Source organism: Ylistrum balloti, unplaced genomic scaffold (assembly GCF_031769215.1).
Source record: "Ylistrum balloti isolate Yb309-2 unplaced genomic scaffold, AGI_CSIRO_Ybal_v1 Utg370540, whole genome shotgun sequence".
Classification (NCBI taxonomy): domain Eukaryota; kingdom Metazoa; phylum Mollusca; class Bivalvia; order Pectinida; family Pectinidae; genus Ylistrum; species Ylistrum balloti.
The window spans coordinates 443,957-469,845 of record NW_026782343.1 but is presented as its reverse complement, the minus strand read 5'-3'; the positions used below and the strand labels follow the sequence as shown (position 1 = coordinate 469,845).

Below are 25,889 nucleotides of genomic sequence, written 5' to 3'. Positions count from 1 at the left end.
TGTTGATATTTTGGTGTTGTAGGTTCTAGAAATGAACACACATTGTTGATATTTTGGTGTTGTAGGTTCTAGAAATGAACACACATTGTTGATATTTTGGTGTTGTAGGTTCTAGAAATGAACACACATTGTTGATATTTTGTTTGTTGTAGGTTCTAGAACATTGTTGATATTTTGGTGTTGTAGGTTCTAGAAATGAACACACATTGTTGATATTTTGTTGTTGGAAATTGTTGATATTTTGTTTGTTGTAGGTTCTAGAAATGAAATCACATTGTTGATATTTTGGTGTTGTAGGTTCTAGAAATGAACACACATTGTTGATATTTTGGTGTTGTAGGTTCTAGAAATGAACACACATTGTTGATATTTTGGTGTTGTAGGTTCTAGAAATGAACACACATTGTTGATATTTTGGTGTTGTAGGTTCTAGAAATGAACACACATTGTTGACATTTTGTTTGTTGTAGGTTCTAGAAATGAAATCACATTGTTGATATTTTGGTGTTGTAGGTTCTAGAAATGAACACACATTGTTGATATTTTGTTTGTTGTAGGTTCTAGAAATGAACACACATTGTTGATATTTTGGTGTTGTAGGTTCTAGAAATGAACACACATTGTTGATATTTTGGTGTTGTAGGTTCTAGAAATGAACACACATTGTTGATATTTTGGTGTTGTAGTTGATATTTTGTTTGTTGTAGGTTCTAGAAATGAACACACATTGTTGATATTTTGGTGTTGTAGGTTCTAGAAATGAACACACATTGTTGATATTTTGTTTGTTGGAGGTTCTAGAAATGAAATCACATTGTTGATATTTTGTTTCGGATGTTGAACATTTAAATCCAGACTTAAGTTTTATTTTGATATTAGTGTTTTCGTGCCAGTGGGACAGTTCTGTTGACCTGTTGACCTTATATCTATTTAAAATTGACTGAGTGTTTATTTTGACCTTTTTATTATTAATTCTTTCAAGCATGAAGTGTATTTGGATCTCTGGCTGTAGGAAATTCTCTGTCTTTCCTGATAGTTTCATCCCATAACCCTTTAGACCTATAACCATCATGCTTTGTCCATCGTTGTGTGCCATCCGCAGTTTGTAAACTTGACATTTCAAGACCATTTCTGATCAAGTGTTGTTATTTTCGGTATGTTTGAAATCCATGGAGGCCACCATGGCCACTATCTTGAAAAACATATTTCAAACTTCCTGTCCAGTTCCACTGGTGACATTGAGCTAAAATTGGTGGGAATGATATGGATAGGTAGCCAACATAGTTTTGTTAATATTCAACTTTGTCAAAACTCTGCTACAGCAGCCACTGAGGTTTTTTTGGAACATGATTGCACAATCATGGTTTTCTTGTGCAACATCTATTTCAAACTTCTTAAGTTTCACCAATTGGATTGTGCTCCAACTTTACTGTCAAAAAATAGGTAACAAACTACTCCTCACCAAAACTACCATCTGCATCATGGAAAACAGGTTCTTCATAATGTTTCGTTACAGAAAAAATAACCCTTCTCACTGCTAAAAGATTTCATAGTCGGATGACCAAATAATAAAAATATTAAGGCCCATAGGTCTCTTGTTTATTTCATTTTGCCAAAAGAAACTTTTAAACATAGTTTGCCTGTTTCATATTTTGTCTACATGTTTACTTTGGTTTCAGGCTCTAGACGTCCAAGTGACCCGTTAACATTTGTTCAGGATGACAACTTTTCCCAGCTTCAGCCTTTGACTATCTCTAATGGGCTATCAAAATCTGAGGGTCGTCTCCCACCTCTCAGCCCAGGGTATCTGTCTCCTAGTCCCTATGACAGATTTCAGGCCCCTCGTAGTCCAGGCTTACTCAGCACTAACTCAGCTTGGAGTGAACTTGCTAAATTACATTCACGACGTTCTTCATATGGAGACTATGCAGATGATAGGTAAGTCTTAAAATGTTTAGTTTGAACATCTAGTTTACAAACCTTAGTGTTTTAAGGGGAATGCAATCAGTCAACATAGTCAATCACAGTTGACCAGAGGACTGTGAGTACATTTAACTTTTTTTACATATGAGTTGAAAGTATATTGATTGAGAGGGATGTCGTTGCATTTACTTCAAAATCCTGTCCTTATGACAGTAGGTTCAAATAGCCAGTGTCTATTGGACTTTAGATCAATTTAATCGATCAAGCCTGTCCATGTGCTTTAGGCTCATATATTCCAACTTGTCTGTCCATGTGTTGTAGGTTCATATACTCCAACTTATCTGTCCATGTGTTGTAGGTTCATATACTCCAACTTGTCTGTCCATGTGTTGTAGGTTCATATACTCCAACTTGTCTGTCCATGTGTTGTAGGTTTATATACTCCAACTTGTCTGTCCATGTGTTGTAGGTTCATATACTCCAACTTGTCTGTCCATGTGTTGTAGGTTCATATACTCCAACTTGTCTGTCCATGTGCTGTAGACTCATTGAGTCCACCTTTAGCTTGTCAATGGTCTACATTCTATGATGATCACTATAACCTACTTCTTTGATTTGAGAAGCAGAAAAAGGTATCAGAATTGGCACCTACTCATCAAGTACTTTAAACTTGAAATCTGTACTTGTCACAATAGATGGATAGGAGGATGCTGTGAAGCATAGTGCATTATTGAAAAAACGAAAGAAAATGCATGGAAATCAAGGGTAATGCAGTTTAATATCTGGCCTGCGCTCAGTTATCTTTTGTTTGCAGGTATTGGAAAACATCAATAAATGCAGAGAAATCACTACATGTGTTCTGTATCAATTTGTTGTGTTGTTAAACTCTTTACTGAATTGGTGTTTTTTAAAGAAAGTGGACTGTGTTGGTTGACTCCAAAACCAAGCCCTTTCGTCCTAGGAATGAACTGATAGCACTGTTTTTATATTGAAGTGGATTTCCATTGTTCTATATGATATCGAAACCAACCAGGAAATGGAAGCATTTCAGTGCGGTTGATTCAGTAGCAACCTGACATGTTAATATGTCCTGACAATTTAAGTAGTCCCTTGGTACTACAAAGCTTCTCTTTTAGCCATTTTAGGACTTTTAATGTCAATCTAAGGTACTAGGTAACTCGTGGCAATCAGTTGAATTTCACCGTAATTTTATTTCTTTTTCTACATCAGGATGAAATGCAGTACTCCCCAGAGGGACGCTTTAATCTGTCAATTTTCAGGATCGTTTGGACTACAATGGCTTTCTTATAGATGTGGTTATCTTACTCTATACTGGAAGCTCAATGGTCTCCCTATCAGTGTCTGCCAACTGTTTGTCCTGTAGGCATGCAAAGTTCACTGCCATTACATATAGGTTGAAGGCTGTGCTGTACTGTACAAAATCACTTTACATTCTCTTTACTGTTACTAAGCGAATTACATTTTTTTTCTTCCTTCAGACTTAAAGGGATGATATTTCACTTTACAGTAATTGTTGGTGAAATCAATATTCATAGAAGACCAAAATTTGCAAACAAAATATTCTTTAAAAAATTTAAAACTAACATTCTTTTTGGGATGATAACCATGAGAATTTTCCCGATTTCCAACTTAATTAAGAATTGTACAGTAGTTCAAGATAAAAGCTAATCTTGTGTGCTTAATATTTCAAAATTGATTTCTACAGCACTAAGGAGGCTATACATGAAATTCTGGAGTGGTTATACTTAATGGTAGATTTACTATGATCAGACAGCTTTGTATCCCAGCTGTTATTGTGTGGACTTCCCTTGAGAAATTATTTAGTCTCTATGTTTAACCACTTTAACAAAAATATTTTTTGTAATAATTTTCCGAGGCTGGAAAAATCACAAAATTGAATTAATGAACAACAAAGCATGCTGTCTTTTGTCTTATTAGCCCTATTAAAGTCGCTTGATGTCTCTGTATTATGATTTTCTGGGGTCATGTTGCTTCGTTTTGATATTGCTTTTCAGACAAAAGAAAAAGAAAAGTTATGATCCCAAATAAAGCCACTTCATTGTAGTAATGGCAGCATTCAGATGGTCTCTTAAATCTTTAATATTAAATTTGTCTGTTTATCAGCCATTCCATTAACTGTGCTAAGCCTCTAGGTCTGTAACAGATGCATCGGTATTCACATGGCTAAACCTCTTGTAATGATAATAGCCAAAATTCTGTGGAACGAGTAACTGTGACATACATGTGATATTTCAGCATTGAAATGGAAACTATATGGGAGGAACAGTAAGTGTTTACCATTGTGTCCAGTCATTTTAAATACTGCATGTTTGATGTTGGTAGCAGCTCATTATGTTTCATGTAGTGGTGAAGGGAATATTTTTATCAAAACTGCCTGAAATAATGAAATTTGAGATTAGCTCATATCCTATGTTGAATATTTGTAAATTGTATGTGAGGTTGTATAAATGAATTAGCCCTACTTGCAAAGGGATGAAAAGACAGTTCCTACTGATCTGTAGGAGTGAGGAGGGAGGGAAAATGTTGATTCTTAAAAATCCTACTGATCTGTAGGAGTGAGGAGGGAGAGAAAATGTTGATTCTTAAAAATCCTACTAGTCTGAAGGAGTGAGGTGGGGAGAGAAGATTTTGATTCTTAAAAATCCTACTGATCTGTAGGAGAGAGGAGGGAGGGAAAATGTTGATTCTTAAAAATCCTACTGATCTGTAGGAGTGAGGAGGGAGAGAAAATGTTGATTCTTAAAAATCCTTAGTCTGAAGGAGTGAGGTGGGGAGAGAAGAGTTTGATTCTTAAAAATCCTACTGATCTGTAGGAGTGAGGAGGGAGAGAAAATGTTGATTCTTAAAAATCCTACTGATCTGTAGGAGAGAGGAGGGAGGGAAAATGTTGATTCTTAAAAATCCTACTGATCTGTAGGAGTGAGGAGGAAGAGGAAGGTTCATTCTTTTTAAAATCCTACTGATCTGTAGGAGTGAGGAGGAAGAGGAAGGTTCATTCTTTTTAAAATCCTACTCTTTAGTAAGAATGAAGAAGGAAAAAAATGCAACTGAGCCTTAAAATGTCACTGTTTGATAAAGTATCATAACAAGTGAAAACAATTTCACTCGTGATATTTTTATAATTTCACTGATGATATTTTTATAAAAGTTGAGGTGATGAAGCCCTCTGCATTAATTTTCTGAAACTCAGTTGAAATTGAAATAAACGGGAATATGTTCTTTATTAATTCAAGAACTTATGGAAATACTGATGAAAGAAAATACGCTTGTGTTGGTTATGGGGCTAGTCTGAGTTTTAGCGTAGAAACCATAGCCGTGGTGTCGTACACCAGTCAAATCAATAACAAATCATACTGGGATTTCCATAGGCTAGATTGCCCCCTCTTTATCTTTCCATACATTTCTTAGACAATCCAGCATATTATGGTGTACATAACCATGGACTTTATAGGAATCCATGATGGATACCAGAATTTGATATCCTGTCCTTTACTTGATTTCAGTACGTTTAATCAGCCTGTTGTTTCCTTAGCTATCTAAGTATGGTCGTCTCAAAGAGTTGCTGACGTCTCTGAGTCTCAGTATTTGCTGTGTAAATGCTGCTGTTCTCTAAGTCTGCTGCCTACTATATAGTGATTACTACGTGACAGGAGCATTTCAGTGTTGACAATGCAGAACTGTCCATTCTGTATCGTCCCATAGTGATGGCTCTAAGAACTATCATATTTTACAAATTTCAGTGTTTCAGTTTTAGTTTTTTGTTCCCGTTTCCCTTAGATAAAAAGCAAGTGCCTTTTTTCTTCATTCTTATGGCTTTGTAGTGAAAGGTTCAGGACAAATAAAACTTTTAGTGAATAAAGTACATATAACATAAGAATTTTTACTGTTATTGCATGATAAAAATTTCAAAATATTATTTATTTTCATTTTTTGCCTTTATACGCACTGTTCACACTGATTATGGTTATGATTATGGTGTTACGGTTATGGGGAACACCAATATTAACTACGCTTATTAATATGTAAAAACAATCATCACTTTGTAGAAATTGTGTCTAATTTAGAAGAAAAGTCAATTGTTAAAATAAAATCCATCTAGGTTTATGTATTAGATTTGCATGCCTACTGCTTTATTTGTACAAAAAGATACTATTGTATGTACACAGCTTCACAGACTATTGTTTCCTGTAGGACACGATCCTTAGATAATTTGAATGAATTTGATTTTGAATAAGATTTAAATAATTACTGAATTTGCAACAAAAAAAATTTAAAACCCCCATTGAATTTCCAGATAAAACTAAGTAGATTATATAGATGGATTTAGCCAGCATATCAGAACTTACAGCTCTCACTTGATCTTAACGACATTCTGCCATCTGTCTGTTTACCAATGGCTTCTTCCTTTATAATCTGTTTGTAAATCTAAATGTATGAATTGATCAAGTATTCATAGGAAAAATCTTTGATGCAAATGAATTCAGAATCGCTTGAGAAGAAGTGATTTTTTTTAGTTTGATGACAAGATTCTGTAAATATGATATTGTTTTCACCTCCACCATCAAAATCTTAATCCTTTGTGATATATCGTATAGCAGATTATTTTCATGGGATGATATTTCAACTATTTCAAGGCACATTAACAAAAATTGAATCCATGAATTAATGAGACATGAGTGTATTAGATGTCCTCTACAAACAGGTACAAAATTTAATTTGTTAAAATATTATTGTCATTTTGAATGAAAGGAAATTGTGAAAATTTTGACTTATTAAAATTTATAGTCACATGGTATGTGTTTTACTACCGTGTCCTCAAACTTGAGGTTTTTTAATGTAAAACCAATTTTCATGAGGTAATACTTACCATAACTTTAGTATGCAAATATGGTACCTACACCCATCTTTGTATCCCAAAAACAAAAGATTCAAAAATCCCACCCTCCCTACGACCATGAGCCTTCACGTCATGAACATAGAGTTATCTCCCTTCCTCTTAGCCTTTATGGGGCACCCGCAGAGGGGCAGTCAGGCAGATAGGAAGAGGGGAGGATAGGGTGGGACTCCATAAAGTTATGGTAAGTATTACCTCATGAAAATTGGTTTTACATTAAAAAACCTCAATTTCATTTCAGTAATAATTACCATAACTTTAGTATGCGAATTCGTCTTACCGTAGTGGTGACTAGCAGCCAGGCAGCCCATCTAGCACACTAAACATGGTAGGGAGGGGGGACAGAGTGCATAGAAGAAGGAGGGGCAACCTCCCCGTGACCGAGCAGGTAACCCACGTGCCGCCGAACGGAAAAGACGAGCCCCGGGGCTAACGGGGGGGCACAGCCACAGACTGTGCAACCACCAGAGGTCCCAAAGAATACAAACCTTCTGAGTGGGAAACCAGGGATCTCAGATAAAAATCTGTAAACGTATCCCTGCCCCGCCAGAAGGCAGCAGACATGACCTCCTAAAAGGAGGACCCATTAAGAAGGGCCCAGGACGCAGCGAGGGCCCTTACCTCATGAGCCCGCACTCTCACCCTCGCCCGAGCCTGGTCATCAGAGTGCTCATAAGCATACTTAATGACCTGGCATACCCACCTAGACACCGACTGGGAGGAGATGTCTCGCTGTCCCTGTTTGATAGGCAAAAACAGACGGGATCTGGAGCCCCCCCCTCCCCCCCCCCCCCCCCTCCCCTGGTTTTATCGAGATAAAACCTAAGAGCCCTACAGGGACAAGGCAATCTATCCCTCTCCTCCGAGCTAGTCAAAGCCGGAATCTTGATGGGATCGGGCGAGAACCCCGGGACCTGATTCTTCACAAGGAACGAAGGATCAGTTAGAAGAGTAACGGCAGCGTAGCCTCTGGACCAACGAAGGCAGGAAGGAAGTGATGACAGGGCGTGCACTTCACTCCTCCTACGTCCAGAGGCCAGAGCCAAAAGGAAGACTGTCTTGAAAGTTAGAAACTTCAAAGAGGCAGACTCCATAGGCTCATAAGGTGACCTCATCAGGGAATCTAGCACCAAGGCTAAATTCCACTGCGGGGCCAGCTGCCGAACTCTGGGTCTATCCAAAACGAAGCCTCTGATTAGGGCAGAAAGAGATGAGGAAGAACCTATCTCCTTCCTGCCGTAAAAAGCCAAGACACTGGCAATTGCTGTCCTATAGCCCGCAATAGTGCCAGGTGCCAGATTGCGGTCCCTAAACAGAGAGAGTAGGAAATCCGCAATCAGCTGAACAGAGGCTTCGAATGGATCAACCTCCCTGCCGACACACCAATCACAGAAGATCTTCCATCTGGACTGGTAGACGGCAGAAGAGGAAGCCCTGATAGATCGCGCGATGCGATCTGACACCTCTCGAGAAAAGCCTGCCTTGGCGAGGCTTCCAGAGATAGCCTCCATGCATGAAGGAGGAGGATCTCTGGTCGAGAGTGTGTCGTCCTGGACCAAGGCTGACGCAGGAGATTCGGTCTGGTGGGGAGAGCCAGGGGCTCCTCCACCAGAAACGACAAGAGCTCCGGAAACCAAGGCTGCCTCTGCCACAGGGGGGCTATCAGAAGTAAGGAGCAATGATGCTCCCTGAACTTCTGAAGCACCCTGCCCACCAGGTTGAAGGGAGGGAATGCATAAGCATGCATCCCATCCCAGTCCAGAGAAAGGGCGTCCACAGCCCAAGCCTTCGGATCTGGGACCGGAGAGACGAAGGTTGGCAGCTGATTGTTCAGAGAAGTGGCAAACAGATCTATCAAAGGTCTGTCCCACACCTGACAAATTCCCCGGAAGACCGAGGGACACAGCTGCCTATCTGCCAACACATTCAACCTGCCCGGAAGATGCTTGACCGCAATGGACAATTGCATCTCCTGACAGAGAAGAAGGATGCAGATGGAGAGGGCACACAGGACGTGAGACCTGGTGCCCCCTTGTCTCTCCAGATACGCGACAACTATAGAGTTGTCGGTAGCCACACAAATCGCCTTGGACTGCAGGAATCCCCAAAAGGATTGCAGTGCCAAAAGAACTGCCCTCATCTCGAGCACGTTGATGTGCTCCGAGAGCTGATCCCCAGACCACTCCCCCGAGCGACAATGGCCGTCGAGGTAAGCTCCCCATCCTGTCATGGAAGCATCCGTGAACAGGGTCATAGAGGGGACAGGCTTGGTCAGAGGAACCCCGCGGAGAACATTCTCCCGAATGGTCCACCAGCGAGCCAACTCCCTGACCGACTGAGTGAGAGTTATCCAGGCCTCCCTCTTCCTGGATGACGGAACCCAATTTGAACAGGAGGAACATCTGGAGAGGTCTGATGTGAAGTCTCCCTAGGGGGACCACATCTGCCAGGGCGTTGAGATACCCCAGAAAACTGAGGAACCAACGCACCTGGACCTGCGACCGTTCGATGAAGGACAGAGCTAGAGCCCTGGCCTTCTCGAACTTCTCCACCGGTGGTAGGGCTATGCCCAGAACCGTATCGAAACGATTCCCCAGGAAGACAAAGTCCTGAGATGGGGAAACCTCTGACTTCTCTCTGGAAGGAATGAAGCCGAAACGGCCCCCGAAGTAGCAGAGCAGCACTGCTAAAACGTCTCCTAGAGGGAGAGACCATACCCCAAGGGTTCCATGAAGGAAGACCCATGTGGTTGATCCCAAACCCCTGAGGGAATGGGAACAGTCCCGCGGGCTGGGAGTGACCCCAGAACTGGCCAAATTGGCCTGCCTGAGCCTGGGGCTGGACACCCTGTCCAAAGGACCAGGATGAACCTCCACTCCCACCAGGTGGAAACTCAGCCATGTACGGGCTGAGCCCGTAACCACTGGGTAACTGTTGGTACACATGACCATCCGCAGGTTGGCCTGGGCAGCCCGGGATTGAGTGCCTGCAGGCACCCCTACACCCCGAGCCCGGGGAAAAAGGCGACCGGAAACCGGAAGCCTGACCTGGGGCCCCAAATCCCTGGGGGAAACCCCCTGGGAAACCCTGCACCGGAAAATCTGGACTAGAGCGAAAAGCCCCAGATCCAGAGACCTGTGAGGGTAGGAACCGAGGCCCCGCACTGACACTAGGATTAGTGAACTCAGTGTCACTAATCCCCGTAGCCACTGACAACCCTGACAAAAAGTCAGTGACCCCTGACCCCATACCCGAGGGTACCGGTCCGGCGTCAGGGCAGCCCCCACCAACGACGCCACCTGGCGTGCCGAGGTCCCTGAAAGACTCAGAGACCTGTGACCGGAAGTCCCTTTCCAACGGTAGCACCGCCGGCTGTCGAGAGCTACCGGCCGATTCGACCCTAGACTTCGCCGAGTCAGGGTCGGGTTGCTCCCCCCCTATACCAGGAAGCGCCTGGACAGGGGGAGCCACCCCCTGCTCGAGGGCAGAGCTCAGTGTGAGAACACCCCCAGCAGTGACAACCTCACCCCTCGGCTCAGGGCCGGGGGTAGAAAACCTAGATGGCTTACCTCTCTTACCGGAAGATGAGGACGAATCCCTCTTCCGGCGAGAAGTTCGCCGACTGGGTAGGGGAACCTTTACAGCGGACCCGGCGTGCAAACAAAGTTCGCACGGTGAGGCCTCGCTGCAAGGCCGGCATAAGGGACAGGCATCATGGGGGTCCTGCTCTCCGTAGAAGTGAGAACACCCATGTGCTGAACCACAACGCAGCCCTGAATCCATAATTGTTACGAAATAAATAATCAAATAACAACAGTTATTAATACAAATAAACGTAACAAAAATAAATGGAGTGAAAAAACACAACTCCAACAAACAAATACGAACGAAAGCAAAAGCTAACGAAACGTAAAAAAGCTAAGCAAAATATACGGTCGAATAAATAATACGACCGATAAAAAGCGAAAAAACTTCACGAAAAAACCGAACAGCGCAAAACACATGGATACGCGCTCGGTGCGTGGAGTATAGCAAATGGCCGAACAAAGGCCGAACAAAAGCCGGCCGAATAAAGGCCTAAAAGCAGGATATATTAACAAAATAAACGTCTGCAAAAGACTGTTACAGTTAACGATGGGTTAAAGAAATAAGCCGATATATAAATACTCGGCTATAAGCTAGACTTAAGCTAGAAAGAAAAGGAAGGCACTCAGCTGAATATAGCACGTCCGCCCGCTCCAGTAGCCATAAAGATAAGAGGAAGGGAGATAACTCTATGTTCATGACGTGAAGGTTCATGGTCGTAGGGAGGGCGGGATTTTTGAATCTTTTGTTTTTGGGATACAGAGATGGGTGTAGGTACCATATTTGCATACTAAAGTTATGGTAATTATTACTGAAATGAAATGTTATTTCAACAGTATTCTCTCATATCTTGGTCAGATAGGGAATAAAGTTATATGTAAATACAGGTCTGGTAGACCTTTTGTTTGTCACTATTGTTAACAGGTAGCTATGAATATGGAGTTGCCATGATGGAATGAGCATATCAGATTAATTTGATTAAAGAAGGATGAGATCGGTAACAATCTATAAAAACAGGAAGTGAGCAAGGAACTTATGTAATTAAATGATAGTAAATCTTCTGTGTCAAAAAAAAATGTATTTGGAAATTTTGATTAATTTTCAGTTTTTCATTCATTCTCTTTTTACCTTTATTTTATATAATAATGATTTTATTAGGATTAGCATCTGTTTTTCTCTGGAGATCTGCAGATGACATCAAAAAAGATGGAAATTTTAATAAATTTTTAGTTTTTCATTCCTTTTCATGTTTACCTCTCTTTTATATCATAATGATTTTATCGTAACTTGCATATGTGTTTCCATGGAGATCTTCAGATGGTATTTAAAAAGTCATGGCTATGTATAAAATCATTTATCACACAACTACCCTGTAATTACACAACTACACTGTTATCACACAACTATCACACAACTACCCTGTTATCACACAACTACCTGTTATCACACAACTACTGTTATCACACAACTATCACACAACCACCTATTATCACACAATTACCCTGTTATCACACAACTACCTGTTATCACACAATTACCCTGTTATCACACAACTACCCTGTTATTACACAGCTACCACAAAACTACCCTGTTATCACACAACTATCACACAACTACCCTGTTATCACACAACTATCTGTTATCACACAACTACTCTGTTATCACACAACTACCCTGTTATCACACAACCATCTGTTATCACACAACTATCACACAACTACCCTGTTATCACACAACCATCTGTTATCACACAACTATCACACAACTACCCTGTTATCACACAACCATCTGTTATCACACAACTACCCTGTTATCACACAAATATCACATAACTACCCAGTTATCTGTTTAGTAACACAACTACCCTGTTATCACACAACTACCCTGTTATCACACAACTACCTTGTTATCACACAACTATCACATAACTACCCAGTTATCTGTTTAGTAACACAACTACCCTGTTATCACACAACTATCTGTCATCACACAACTACCCTGTTATCACACAACTATCTGTTATCACACAAATATCACATAACTACCCAGTTATCTGTTTAGTAACACAACTACCCTGTTATCACAAAACTATCTGTTATCTCACAACTATCTGTTATCACACAAATATCACATAACTACCCAGTTATCTGTTTAGTAACACAACTACCCTGTTATCACAAAACTATCTTTTATCACACAACTACCCTGTTATCACACAAATATCACATAACTACCCAGTTATCTGTTTAGTAACACAACTACCCTGTTATCACACAAATATCACATAACTACCCAGTTATCTGTTTAGTAACACAACTGCACTGTTATCACACAACTACCCTGTTATCACACAAATATCACATAACTACCCAGTTATCTGTTTAGTAACACAACTACCCTGTTATCACACAACTACCCTGTTATCACACAAATATCACACAACTACCCAGTTATCTGTTTAGTAACACAACTACCCTGTTATCACACAACTATCTGTTATCACACAACTACCCTGTTATCACACAAATATCACATAACTACCCAGTTATCTGTTTAGTAACACAACTACCGTTATCACAAAACTATCTGTTATCACACAACTATCTGTTATCACACAACTACCCTGTTATCACACAAATATCACATAACTACCCAGTTATCTGTTTAGTAACACAACTACCCTGTTATCACACAAATATCACATAACTACCCAGTTATCTGTTTAGTAACACAACTACCCTGTTATCACACAAATATCACATAACTACCCAGTTATCTGTTTAGTAACACAACTACCCTGTTATCACAAAACTATCTGTTATCACACAACTATCTGTTATCACACAACTACCCTGTTATCACACAAATATCACATAACTACCCAGTTATCTGTTTAGTAACACAACTACCCTGTTATCACACAAATATCACATAACTACCCAGTTATCTGTTTAGTAACACAACTACCCTGTTATCACACAAATATCACATAACTACCCAGTTATCTGTTTAGTAACACAACTACCCTGTTATCACACAAATATCACATAACTACCCAGTTATCTGTTTAGTAACACAACTACCCTGTTATCACACAACTATCTTTTATCACACAACTACCCTGTCATCACACTACTATCTGTTATCACACAACTACCCTGTTATCACACAAATATCACACAACTACCCAGTTATCTGTTTAGTAACACAACTACCCTGTTATCACAAAACTATCTGTTATCATACAACTACCCTGTTATCACACAACTACCTTTTATACACAACTCTGTTTATAACACAACTGTTTAGTAACACAACTACCCTGTTACTGTTATCACACAACTACCCTGTTATCACACAAATATCACATAACTACCCAGTTATCTGTTTAGTAACACAACTACCCTGTTATCACACAACTACCCTGTTATCACACAAATATCACATAACTACCCAGTTATCTGTTTAGTAACACAACTACCCTGTTATCACACAACTATCTGTTATCACACAACTACCCTGTTATCACTCAAATATCACATAACTACCCAGTTATCTGTTTAGTGACACAACTACCCTGTTATCACACAACTACCCTGTTATCACACAAATATCACATAACTACCCAGTTATCTGTTTAGTAACACAACTACCCTGTTATCACACAACTATCTGTTATCACACAACTACCCTGTTATCACACAACTACCCTGTTATCTGTTTAGTAACACTATCACACCAAGCCTTATTATTACACACATGATATGACCTTGCAGAGCTGCTGAAAGTTTTCTCTGTGACATCCTAGAAACATGGTGTCATATACATTGTGATGACATCCTAGAAACATGGTGTCATATACATTGTGATGACATCCTAGAAACATGGTGTCATATACATTGTGATGACATCCTAGAAACATGGTGTCATGTACATTGTGATGACATTCTAGAAACATGGTGTCATATACATTGTGATGACATTCTAGAAACATGATGTCATATACATTGTGATGACATCCTAGAAACATGGTGTCATATACATTGTGATGACATCCTAGAAACATGGTGTCATATACATTGTGATGACATCCTAGAAACATGGTGTCATATACATTGTGATGACATCCTAGAAACATGATATCATATACATTGTGATGACATTCTAGAAACATGGTGTCATATACATTGTGATGACATCTTAGAAACATGGTGTCATATACATTGTGATGACATCTTGTATGTTTCAGGAGTTGTGACATGATGTTAGAGGGTGAGTTTAAGGGTTGCTGGGTCAAGATCACTTTTACTTTTTACAGAAAAAGTATAAATAATTACATCAAAATAGCTTGTAGGAGGTGGTAAATGAAAGGTATTGCTTCAGCAATGCTCATTAGGATTTTTTTTTCCTAAGTGCAGTATCGAAATTTTCCTCATGTCAGCCATAATGAGTCAATGTTTACTGTGTTACTTTACACAGCAACAATCTATCTCATGTCAGCCATAATGAGTCAATATTTACTGTGTTACTTTACACAGCAACAATCTATCTCATGTCAGCCATAATGAGTCAATGTTTACTGTGTTACTTTACACAGCAACAATCTACCTCATGTCAGCCATAATGAGTCAATGTTTACTGTGTTACTTTACACAGCAACAATCTACCTCATGTCAGCCATAATGAGTCAATATTTACTGTGTTACTTTACACAGCAACAATCTATCTCATGTCAGCCATAATGAGCCAATGTTTACTGTGTTACTTCACACAGCAACAATCTACCTCATGTCAGCCATAATGAGTCAATGTTTACTGTTTTACTTTACAGAGCAACAACATACCTAATGTTAGCCTTATTGAGTCATTGTTCAATGAATGAGTTTGTACAACATGTGTTTATTGTTTAAATTCACAGAGCAAACTCTAACAGTCTGTCTAATGGCAGTACTAGCTCAGACAGTGAGACATTATCTTTTCACGTGTACATTAAAAATTCTCAATTTTCATGAGAGAATTGAAATGATTTCTAATTGCAAACCTAAAGTACATTTATCAATTTTCAATGTGCAAACTCCAATTTATAACAGCAGTGTTCTTTTTAATCACCACCCTGATTGATGATCAGGCAGGTGTATTAAAATCCCCCTCGTCTATCTGCCTGTCACCATTTCTATCTCCTGTACAACATCTCAAATCATGTTGGGATTATTCCTTTGTGCTTTGTCAATGCATGGTATTGCTTTCCAGGCTCGGATGTCAAAGGTTATTTCATTGCAGATATATAAAGAAAGTTTTTTCCTCAGTAAAGTACATGTTTGTAATTGCCTCCAGATTAGCATTTTATTGTTGATCTCTTACGCTGGATGGGTAAATCCACGCTTTTTACTGGTGTGAGATTTCCTGGTCTCACCCTAGGGTTGCGACGGGAGAGGTAAGAGAAAAACAATCATTCACATCTTGTTGGTGAGTTGGTGAGATAAGGAAATCTCAACCCTCGGGAAAAGATTATTAAGTTGCAAACACTGAGTAAGCCTATTATTTGCTATCGTAATCATCTTTCGCCTGAGATCCCCCCGTCTCACCACAAAGGGGATGAGAGATTTTATTTATCTCCGTCAACAGTATTTCCCTGTCCTACCTCTACTCATTTTCCAATTTCAGTGAATTACCAAAATACCAAGTATATGACTTTTTTATAGCTTAATGATAATGACACTACATAAAGGAAGCAAAAATGCATCTCGTACCAAAATAGAAGTGACAAAACACTACGGAGCAAATGTTCACTTAGCTCTGTTGAGTTAATATTTACTCCACAGAGTCAACAGTATGATCACATTATCATTCCAAATGAGTCCTTTTTCACTTTTTTATACCACAGAACCAACAGTAACAGTGTGTCTGTTGTCAGCAGTAGCCTTAGTGAACATCTCCACCAGTTGGTGCGCGCATTCTCCAGCCGAACAGAACGAGTCAAAGAGACGACCATCCAACCCCCCACACCTTCTTCTCAGGACGAATACGACGCCTACTCTGATGCTAACTCAGGTTTGTTTATACTCCAGTAGCAGCTGTTGTGTCCTGACCCTATTCTAGAAGACCTACATTATACCAGTGTCAGGTTTGTTAAGTAAAAGTGGTGATCCTGCTAGGCCCAGCAGTTTCTGGTTACTCCAACTGATCAATATAAAAAGTGATTCCTCATACTGTGTGTTAAACACTGATTTTATAGAGTAATTTATATGCCAGTAAATGATGCTATGGCCCAATCATCGATACTTCAGAGTTTACGATTACTTTCACTCTCTGCACCCCTGTCACCATCCTCTATACTCCACAGGTTTCGATCACTTTCACTCTCTGCACCCCTGTCACCATCCTCGATACTCCAGGGTTCACAATCACTTTCACTCTCTGTACCCCTTTCACCAGCCTTTTTACTCCAGGGGTTATAATCACTTTCACTCTCTGTACCCCTGTCACCATCCTTGATACTCCACGGGTTATAATCACTTTCACTCTCTGTACCCCTTTCACCATCCGTTTTACTCCAGGGGTTATAATCAATTTCACTCACTGCACCCCTGTCAACATCCTTGATACTCCACGGGTTTCGATCACTTTCACTCTCTGTACCCCTTTCACCATCCTTTTTACTCCAGGGGTTATAATCACTTTCACTCTCTGCACCTCTGTCACCATCCTCTATACTCCACGGGTTTCGATCACTTTCACTCTTTGTACCCTTGCGACACTGAGAATAACTACCTGGGGGTCTCTTATGATACCTGATAGCTCCACTGAGAATAACTACCTGGGTTTTTTTTATGATACCTGATAGCTCCACTTAGAATAACTACCTGGGGGTCTCTTATGATACCTGATAGTGACACTGAGAATAACTGTCTGGGGGTCTCTTATGATACCTGACAGTGACACTGAGAATAACTGCCTGGTGCCCCATCACAAATCCTACCTGGGGGTCTCTTATGATACCTGACAGTGACACTGAGAATAACTACCTGGGGGTCTCTTATGATACCTGATAGCTCCACTGAGAATAACTACCTGGGAGTCTCTTATGATACCTGATAGTGACACTGAGAATAACTACCTGGGGGTCTCTTATGATACCTGACAGTGACACTGAGAATAACTACCTGGGGGTCTCTTATGATACCTGACAGTGACGCTGAGAATAACTACCTGGGGGTCTCTTATGATACCTGATAGCTCCACTGAGAATAACTACCTGGGGGTCTCTTATGATACCTGACAGTGACACTGAGAATAACTGTCTGGGGGTCTCTTATGATACCTGATAGTGACACTGAGAATAACTACCTGGGGGTCTCTTATGATACCTGATAGCTCCACTGAGAATAACTACCTGGGGGTCTCTTATGATACCTGACAGTGACACTGAGAATAACTACCTGGGGGTCTCTTATGATACCTGACAGTGACACTGAAAATAACTACCTGGGGGTCTCTTATGATACCTGATAGCTCCACTGAGAATAACTACCTGGGGGTCTCTTATGATACCTGATAGTGACACTGAGAATAACTACCTGGGGGTCTCTTATGATACCTGACAGTGACACTGAGAATAACTACCTGGGGGTCTCTTATGATACCTGATAGCTCCACTGAGAATAACTACTTGGGGGTCTCTTATGATACCTGACAGTGACACTGAGAATAACTACCTGGGGGTCTCTTATGATACCTGATAGCTCCACTGAGAATAACTACCTGGGGGTCTCTTATGATACCTGACAGTGACACTGAGAATAACTGCCTGGGGGTCTCTTATGATACCTGATAGCTCCACTGAGAATAACTACCTGGGGGTCTCTTATGATACCTGATAGCTCCACTGAGAATAACTACCTGGGGGTCTCTTATGATACCTGATAGTGACACTGAGAATAACTGTCTGGGGGTCTCTTATGATAACTGATAGTGACACTGAGAATAACTACCTGGGGGTCTCTTATGATACCTGACAGTGACACTGAGAATAACTGCCTGGGGGTCTCTTATGATACCTGACAGTGACACTGAGAATAACTACCTGGGGGTCTCTTATGATACCTGATAGTGACACTGAGAATAACTACCTGGGGGTCTCTTATGATACCTGATAGTGACACTGAGAATAACTACCTGGGGGTCTCTTATGATACCTGACAGTGACACTGAGAATAACTGCCTGGGGGTCTCTTATGATACCTGATAGTGACACTGAGAATAACTACCTGGGGGTCTCTTATGATACCTGATAGCTCCACTGAGAATAACTACCTGGGGGTCTCTTATGATACCTGATAGTGACACTGAGAATAACTGTCTGGGGGTCTCTTATGATACCTGACAGTGACACTGAGAATAACTACCTGGGGGTCTCTTATGATACCTGACAGTGACACTGAGAATAGCTATCTGGGAGTCTCTTATGATACCTGACAGTGACACTGAGAATAACTACCTGGGGGTCTCTTATGATACCTGATAGTGACACTGAGAATAACTACCTGGGGGTCTCTTATGATACCTGACAGTGACACTGAGAATAACTACCTGGGGGTCTCTTATGATACCTGATAGCTCCACTGAGAATAACTACCTGGGGGTCTCTTATGATACCTGACAGTGACACTGAGAATATCTACCTGGGGGTCTTTTATGATACCTGATAGTGACACTGAGAATAACTACCTGGGGGTCTATTATGATACCTGACAGTGACACTGAGAATAACTACCTGGGGGTCTCTTATGATACCTGACAGTGACACTGAGAATAACTGTCTGGGGTCTCTTATGATACCTGATAGCTCCACTGAGAATAACTACCTGGGGGTCTCTTATGATACCTGATAGTGACACTGAGAATAACTACCTGGGGGTCTCTTATGATACCTGACAGTGACACTAAGAATAACTACCTGGGGGTCTCTTATGATACCTGATAGTGACACTGAGAATAACTACCTGGGGGTCTCTTATGATACCTGATAGCTCTAAACAATTTGACACAAGAACATGTTCCTTCAACAGATTAATAGTTTTTTTAAGACGGGATATAACTGTCAGGCTGAGCCTTTTGATCTAGATGGATGACAAATAGAACAGGTGCCAATGACTTGTACAGACTCCCAAATACAACACAAAGCCAAGCATCTTGTTCATTTTCCTTTCCTTTTTTGATAATTGTTGATAATATCCAATGGAAGCATAAATTCAATGATATTTTGCTGAAGAAAAGTTGATAAAAAATGATTTTTATGACCTTAAATCTTTTGGTACACTATTTAATCTCTTATACAGAGAAGTATATCCCCGTTGACATTATTCTCGATATTTCCTCTGAATGGCATGACTGAAGGCCATCACCACTTACATGATAGAACTGATGTGATGCTGATCCATCTGCTCAATATCAATAACGCAAAGTTTTCACAAATACAAAAGCAGATAATGGATGTTTCTATCTTAAATACATCTTTGTGAATAAATTCTGTTACTGACTCCATGTTAAAATGATCTAGAGGAACGACTGAAATTCTCGATGAAGTGGAATTATATCAGTGTGGCCTGGTATTTTGAAGGTTGTGAAATGAATCCCAATAAACATAACTCTAATGGTGAAGTAAACCACAATGGATTTCATCATAATGGCTAAGTGATGCCCTCTACACCTTCCTAATTTTTTTAATCCAAGATGTATTTTTTGTAGTTTATTTGCTTAAAGGGATCAGTAAATGTAATCTAAGGGGGAAAATAGTGAAAAAAATTAATAAATAAAAAAATAACGAAATGCTTGCTTTTTTTTAATCTATCTGTGCCTATATGAGACAGGTATGTGTACCTATATGAGACAGGTATGTGTACCTATATGAGACAGGTATGTAATTTTACCTGTCAAGCCGCAGATATTTCAATTTACAGGATTTATAACCTCTTCATTACAGCAATCTCAGCTACAGATGAACCAGAACAGAGACAACATCGTTTGGACTCTTTCATTCCTGTACATCTGCGTGAACGTGGACCGTTGGGTCAGTCTGACGATGGAAAACTGGATGAATATTTCCTTGAATGTGGATGTTGTAGAATGCGTCTGCCGTCCTGGCTGAAAAACCCTTGTAGTATCCCACGGAGGCTGGAGCCGCAGAGTAAGAATGAGTCCTGTAGACAATGCACTTTGTTTATTAGATAATATGATAAAAAGGGACCTGAATGGCTGTATTTGTCAGTGCTTCCCATGTACAAAAATTATTTTCACTCAGGTAAGCTGTACACGAGAGGACTATGTTTTAAAATGAAGGTTATTTTCACAAGGTAAGCTGTATATGACAGGACTATGTTTTATGTAAATATTATTTTCCCCACAGGTAAGCTGTACATGACCTGGCTGTTCCTGGTAACACTGTGCTTCATGTACAATGCCTGGGTCATCCCATTGCGTGGTATCTTTCCATATCAGAACTCCTCCAACCTTATTTACTGGCTCATCTGTGACTATACTTGTGACGCTATCTACATTCTAGATATCCTGTTGGTTAAACCTCACCTCACCTATCTGAACAGTGGTTTAATAGAGGTAAGTTATCATACCTGTGTAAAATGTGGTTTGATAGAGGTAATTTGTCACACCTGTCTGAACTGTAGTTTAATGGAGATAAATTGTCACACCTGTCTGAACTGTAGTTTAATGGAGATAAATTGTCACACCTGTCTGAACTGTAGTTTAATGGAGGTAAATCGTCACACCTGTGTGAAATGTAGTTTACTGGAGATAAATCGTCACACCTGTCTGAACTGTATTTTATTGGAGGTAAATTGTCACACCTGTCTGAACTGTAGATTAATGGCGGTAAATTGTCACATCTGTCTGAACTGTATTTTCTTGGAGGTAAATTGTCACACCTGTCTGAACTGTAGTTTAATGGCGGTAAATTGATGGGACACATGTTTATATCATTAAAGGATTTATATTTTGAATGTTATTGTAGTTTGAAGTTTAATTGGATTTAGATATGACAAGTCAAAAAGATCAGCTGCAGGTATCTGTTCTTGAATTCAATGCATTCTATCAAAGTGAATAATGAAACTTTGTTTGGGTTTTTCAGACTGATCCCACGTTAATGAGAAAGAATTACATGCAAAAGAGAATGTTTAAGGTATGTATACTGTGTATGTTTAAGGTATGTATACTGTGTGTGTTTAAGGTATGTATACTGTATGTTTAAGGTATGTATACTGTATGTTTAAGGTATGTATACTGTGTGTGTTTAAGGTATGTATACTGTGTGTGTTTAAGGTATGTATACTGTGTGTTTAAGGTATGTATACTGTGTATGTTTAAGGTATGTATACTGTATGTTTAAGGTATGTATACTGTGTGTTTAAGGTATGTATACTGTGTGTTTAAGGTATGTATACTGTGTGTTTAAGGTATGTATACTGTGTGTGTTTAAGGTATGTATACTGTGTGTTTAAGGTATGTATACTGTGTGTTTAAGGTATGTATACTGTGTGTTTAAGGTATGTATACTGTGTGTTTAAGGTATGTATACTGTGTGTTTAAGGTATGTATACTGTGTGTTTAAGGTATGTATACTGTGTGTTTAAGGTATGTATACTGTGTGTGTTTAAGGTATGTATACTGTGTGTGTTTAAGGTATGTATACTGTGTGTGTTTAAGGTATGTATACTGTGTGTTTAAGGTATGTATACTGTGTGTTTAAGGTATGTATACTGTGTGTGTTTAAGGTATGTATACTGTGTGTTTAAGGTATGTATACTGTATGTTTAAGGTATGTATACTGTGTGTTTAAGGTATGTATACTGTGTGTTTAAGGTATGTATACTGTGTGTTTAAGGTATGTATACTGTGTTTGTTTAAGGTATGTATACTGTGTGTTTAAGGTATGTGTGTGTGTTTAAGGTATGTATACTGTGTGTGTTTAAGGTATGTATACTGTGTGTTTAAGGTATGTATACTGTGTGTTTAAGGTATGTATACTGTGTGTTTAAGGTATGTATACTGTGTGTGTTTAAGGTATGTATACTGTGTGTTTAAGGTATGTATACTGTGTGTTTAAGGTATGTATACTGTGTGTTTAAGGTATGTATACTGTGTGTTTAAGGTATGTATACTGTGTGTGTTTAAGGTAGGTATACTGTGTGTTTAAGGTATGTATACTGTGTGTTTAAGGTATGTATACTGTGTGTGTTTAAGGTATGTATACTGTAAGGTATGTATACTGTGTGTTTAAGGTATGTATACTGTGTGTTTAAGGTATGTATACTGTGTGTGTTTAAGGTATGTATACTGTGTGTTTAAGGTATGTATACTGTATGTTTAAGGTACGTATACTGGGTGTGTTTAAGGTAGGTATACTGTGTATGTTTAAGGTATGTACACTGTTTGTGTTTAAGGTATGTATACTGTATGTTTAAGGTATGTATACTGTGTGTGTTTAAGGTATGTATACTGTGTGTTTAAGGTATGTATACTGTGTGTGTTTAACGTATGTATACTGTGTGTATTTAAGGTATGTATACTGTGTGTTTTTAAGGTAGGTATTCTGTGTGTTTAAGGTATGTATACTGTGTGTTTAAGGTATGTATACTGTGTGTTTAAGGTATGTATACTGTGTGTGTTTAAGGTATGTATACTGTGTGTTTAAGGTATGTATACTGTATGTTTAAGGTATGTATACTGTGTGTTTAACGTATGTATACTGTGTGTATTTAAGGTATGTATACTGTGTGTGTTTAAGGTATGTATACTGTGTGTTTAAGGTATGTATACTGTATGTTTAAGGTATGTATACTGTGTGTGTTTAAGGTAGGTGTGTTTATACTGTGTGTGTGTTTAAGGTATGTATACTGTGTGTGTTTAAGGTATGTATACTGTGTGTGTTTAAGGTATGTATACTGTGTGTTTTTTTTTTGTATACTGTGTGTGTTTAAGGTATGTATACTGTGTGTTTAAGGTATGTATACTGTGTGTTTAAGGTATGTATACTGTGTGTGTTTAAGGTATGTATACTGTGTGTTTAAGGTATGTATACTGTGTGTTTAAGGTATGTATACTGTGTGTGTTTAAGGTATGTATACTGTATGTTTAAGGTATGTATACTGTGTGTGTTTAAGGTATGTATACTGTGTGTTGTATTATACTGTGTGTGTTTAAGGTATGTTTTCTGTGTGTTTAAGGTATGTATACTGTGTGTGTTTAAGGTCTGTTACTGTGTCTGTTTTAGTGCTGTGTGTGTGTGTAAGGTATGTATACTGTGTGTGTTTAAGGTATGTATACTGTGTGTTTAAGGTACTGTGTGTGTGTGTTTAAGGTATGTATACTGTGTGTGTTAAGGTATGTATACTGTGTGTGTTAAGGTATGTATACTGTGTGTGTTTATGGTATGTATACTGTGTGTGTTTAAGGTATGTATACTGTGTGTTTAAGGTATGTATACTGTGTGTTTAAGGTATGTATACTGTGTGTGTTTAAGTGTGTGTTTATATGTATACTGTGTGTGTTAAAGGTATGTATACTGTGTGTGTTTAAGGTATGTATACTGTGTGTTTAAAGTATTTATACTGTGTGTTTAAGGTATGTATACTGTGTGTGTTTAAAGTATGTATACTGTATGTTTAAGGTATGTATACTGTGTGTGTTTAAGGTATGTATACTGTGTCTGTTTTAGTGCTGTCCACTGTGTGTGTGTTTAAGGTATGTATACTGTGTGTGTTTAAGGTATGTATACTGTGTGTGTTAAGGTATGTATACTGTGTGTGCTGTGTGTTTTTAAGGTATGTATACTGTGTGTTTAAGGTATGTATACTGTGTGTGTTTAACGTATGTATACTGTGTGTATTTAAGGTATGTATACTGTGTGTGTTTAAGGTATGTATACTGTGTGTTTAAGGTATGTACACTGTGTGTGTTTAAGGTATGTATACTGTGTGTGTTTAAGGTATGTATACTGTGTGTTTAAGGTATGTACACTGTGTGTTTAAGGTATGTATACTGTGTGTGTTTAAGGTATGTATACTGTGTGTGTTTAAGGTATGTATACTGTGTGTTTAAGGTATGTATACTGTGTGTTTAAGGTATGTATACTGTGTGTGTTTAAGGTATGTATACTGTGTGTGTTTAAGGTATGTATACTGTGTGTGTTTAAGGTATGTATACTGTGTGTTTAAGGTATGTATACTGTGTGTGTTTAAGGTATGTATACTGTGTTTGTTTAAGGTATGTATACTGTGTGTTTAAGGTATGTATACTGTGTGTGTTTAAGGTATGTATACTGTATGTTTAAGATATGTATACTGTGGGTTTAAGGTATAAATACTGTGTGTGTTAAAGGTATGTATACTGTATGTTTAAGGTATGTATACTGTGTGTGTTTAAGGTAGGTATACTGTGTATAATTAAGGTATGTACACTGTATGTTTAAGGTACGTATACTGGGTGTGTTTAAGGTAGGTATACTGTGTATGTATACTGTATGTTTAAGGTATGTATACTGTGTGTGTTTAAGGTATGTATAATGTGTGTGTTTAAGGTATGTATACTGTGTGTGTTTAAGGTATGTATACTGTGTGTGTTAAGGTATGTATACTGTGTGTGTTAAGGTATGTATACTGTGTGTGTTGTAAGGTATGTATACTGTGTGTGTTAAGGTATGTATACTGTGTGTGTTTAAGGTATGTATACTGTGTGTGTTTAAGGTATGTATACTGTGTGTGTTTAAGGTATGTATACTGTGTGTGTTTAAGGTATGTATACTGTGTGTTTAAGGTATGTATACTGTGTGTGTTTAAGGTATGTATACTGTGTGTTTAAGGTATGTATACTGTGTGTGTTTAAGGTATGTATACTGTGTGTGTTTAAGGTAGGTATACTGTGTGTGTTAAGGTATGTATACTGTGTGTGTTAAGGTATGTATACTGTGTGTGTTAAGGTATGTATACTGTGTGTGTTTAAGGTAGGTGTGTGTGTTTAAGGTATGTATACTGTGTGTGTTTAAAGTATGTATACTGTATGTTTAAAGTATGTATACTGTATGTTTAAGGTATGTATACTGTATGTTTAAGGTATGTATACTGTATGTTTAAGGTATGTATACTGTGTGTGTTTAAAGTATGTATACTGTATGTTTAAGGTATGTATACTGTGTGTGTTTAAGGTATGTATACTGTGTGTGTTTAAGGTATGTATACTGTGTGTGTTTAAAGTATGTATACTGTATGTTTAAGGTATGTATACTGTATGTTTAAGGTATGTATACTGTATGTTTAAGGTATGTATACTGTAGGTATGTATACTGTGTGTGTTTAAGGTATGTATACTGTGTGTGTTTAAGGTATGTATACTGTGTGTGTTTAAGGTATGTATACTGTATGTTTAAGGTATGTAT

The 25,889-nt window shown here is 38.8% G+C and overlaps 1 protein-coding gene across 1 annotated transcript in view; it reads left to right on the top strand.

Moving 5' to 3' along the window:
* LOC132556018 (uncharacterized) overlaps positions 1-25,889 on the top strand; it is a 97,378-nt gene that overhangs the window by 52,735 nt on the left and 18,754 nt on the right. The window contains exons 4-8 of the mRNA XM_060220410.1: positions 1,680-1,938; positions 16,329-16,495; positions 20,427-20,630; positions 20,850-21,058; positions 21,588-21,638. Coding sequence (XP_060076393.1) covers positions 1,680-1,938; positions 16,329-16,495; positions 20,427-20,630; positions 20,850-21,058; positions 21,588-21,638 — 890 coding nt within the window. The remainder of the gene's footprint in view (positions 1-1,679; positions 1,939-16,328; positions 16,496-20,426; positions 20,631-20,849; positions 21,059-21,587; positions 21,639-25,889) is intronic.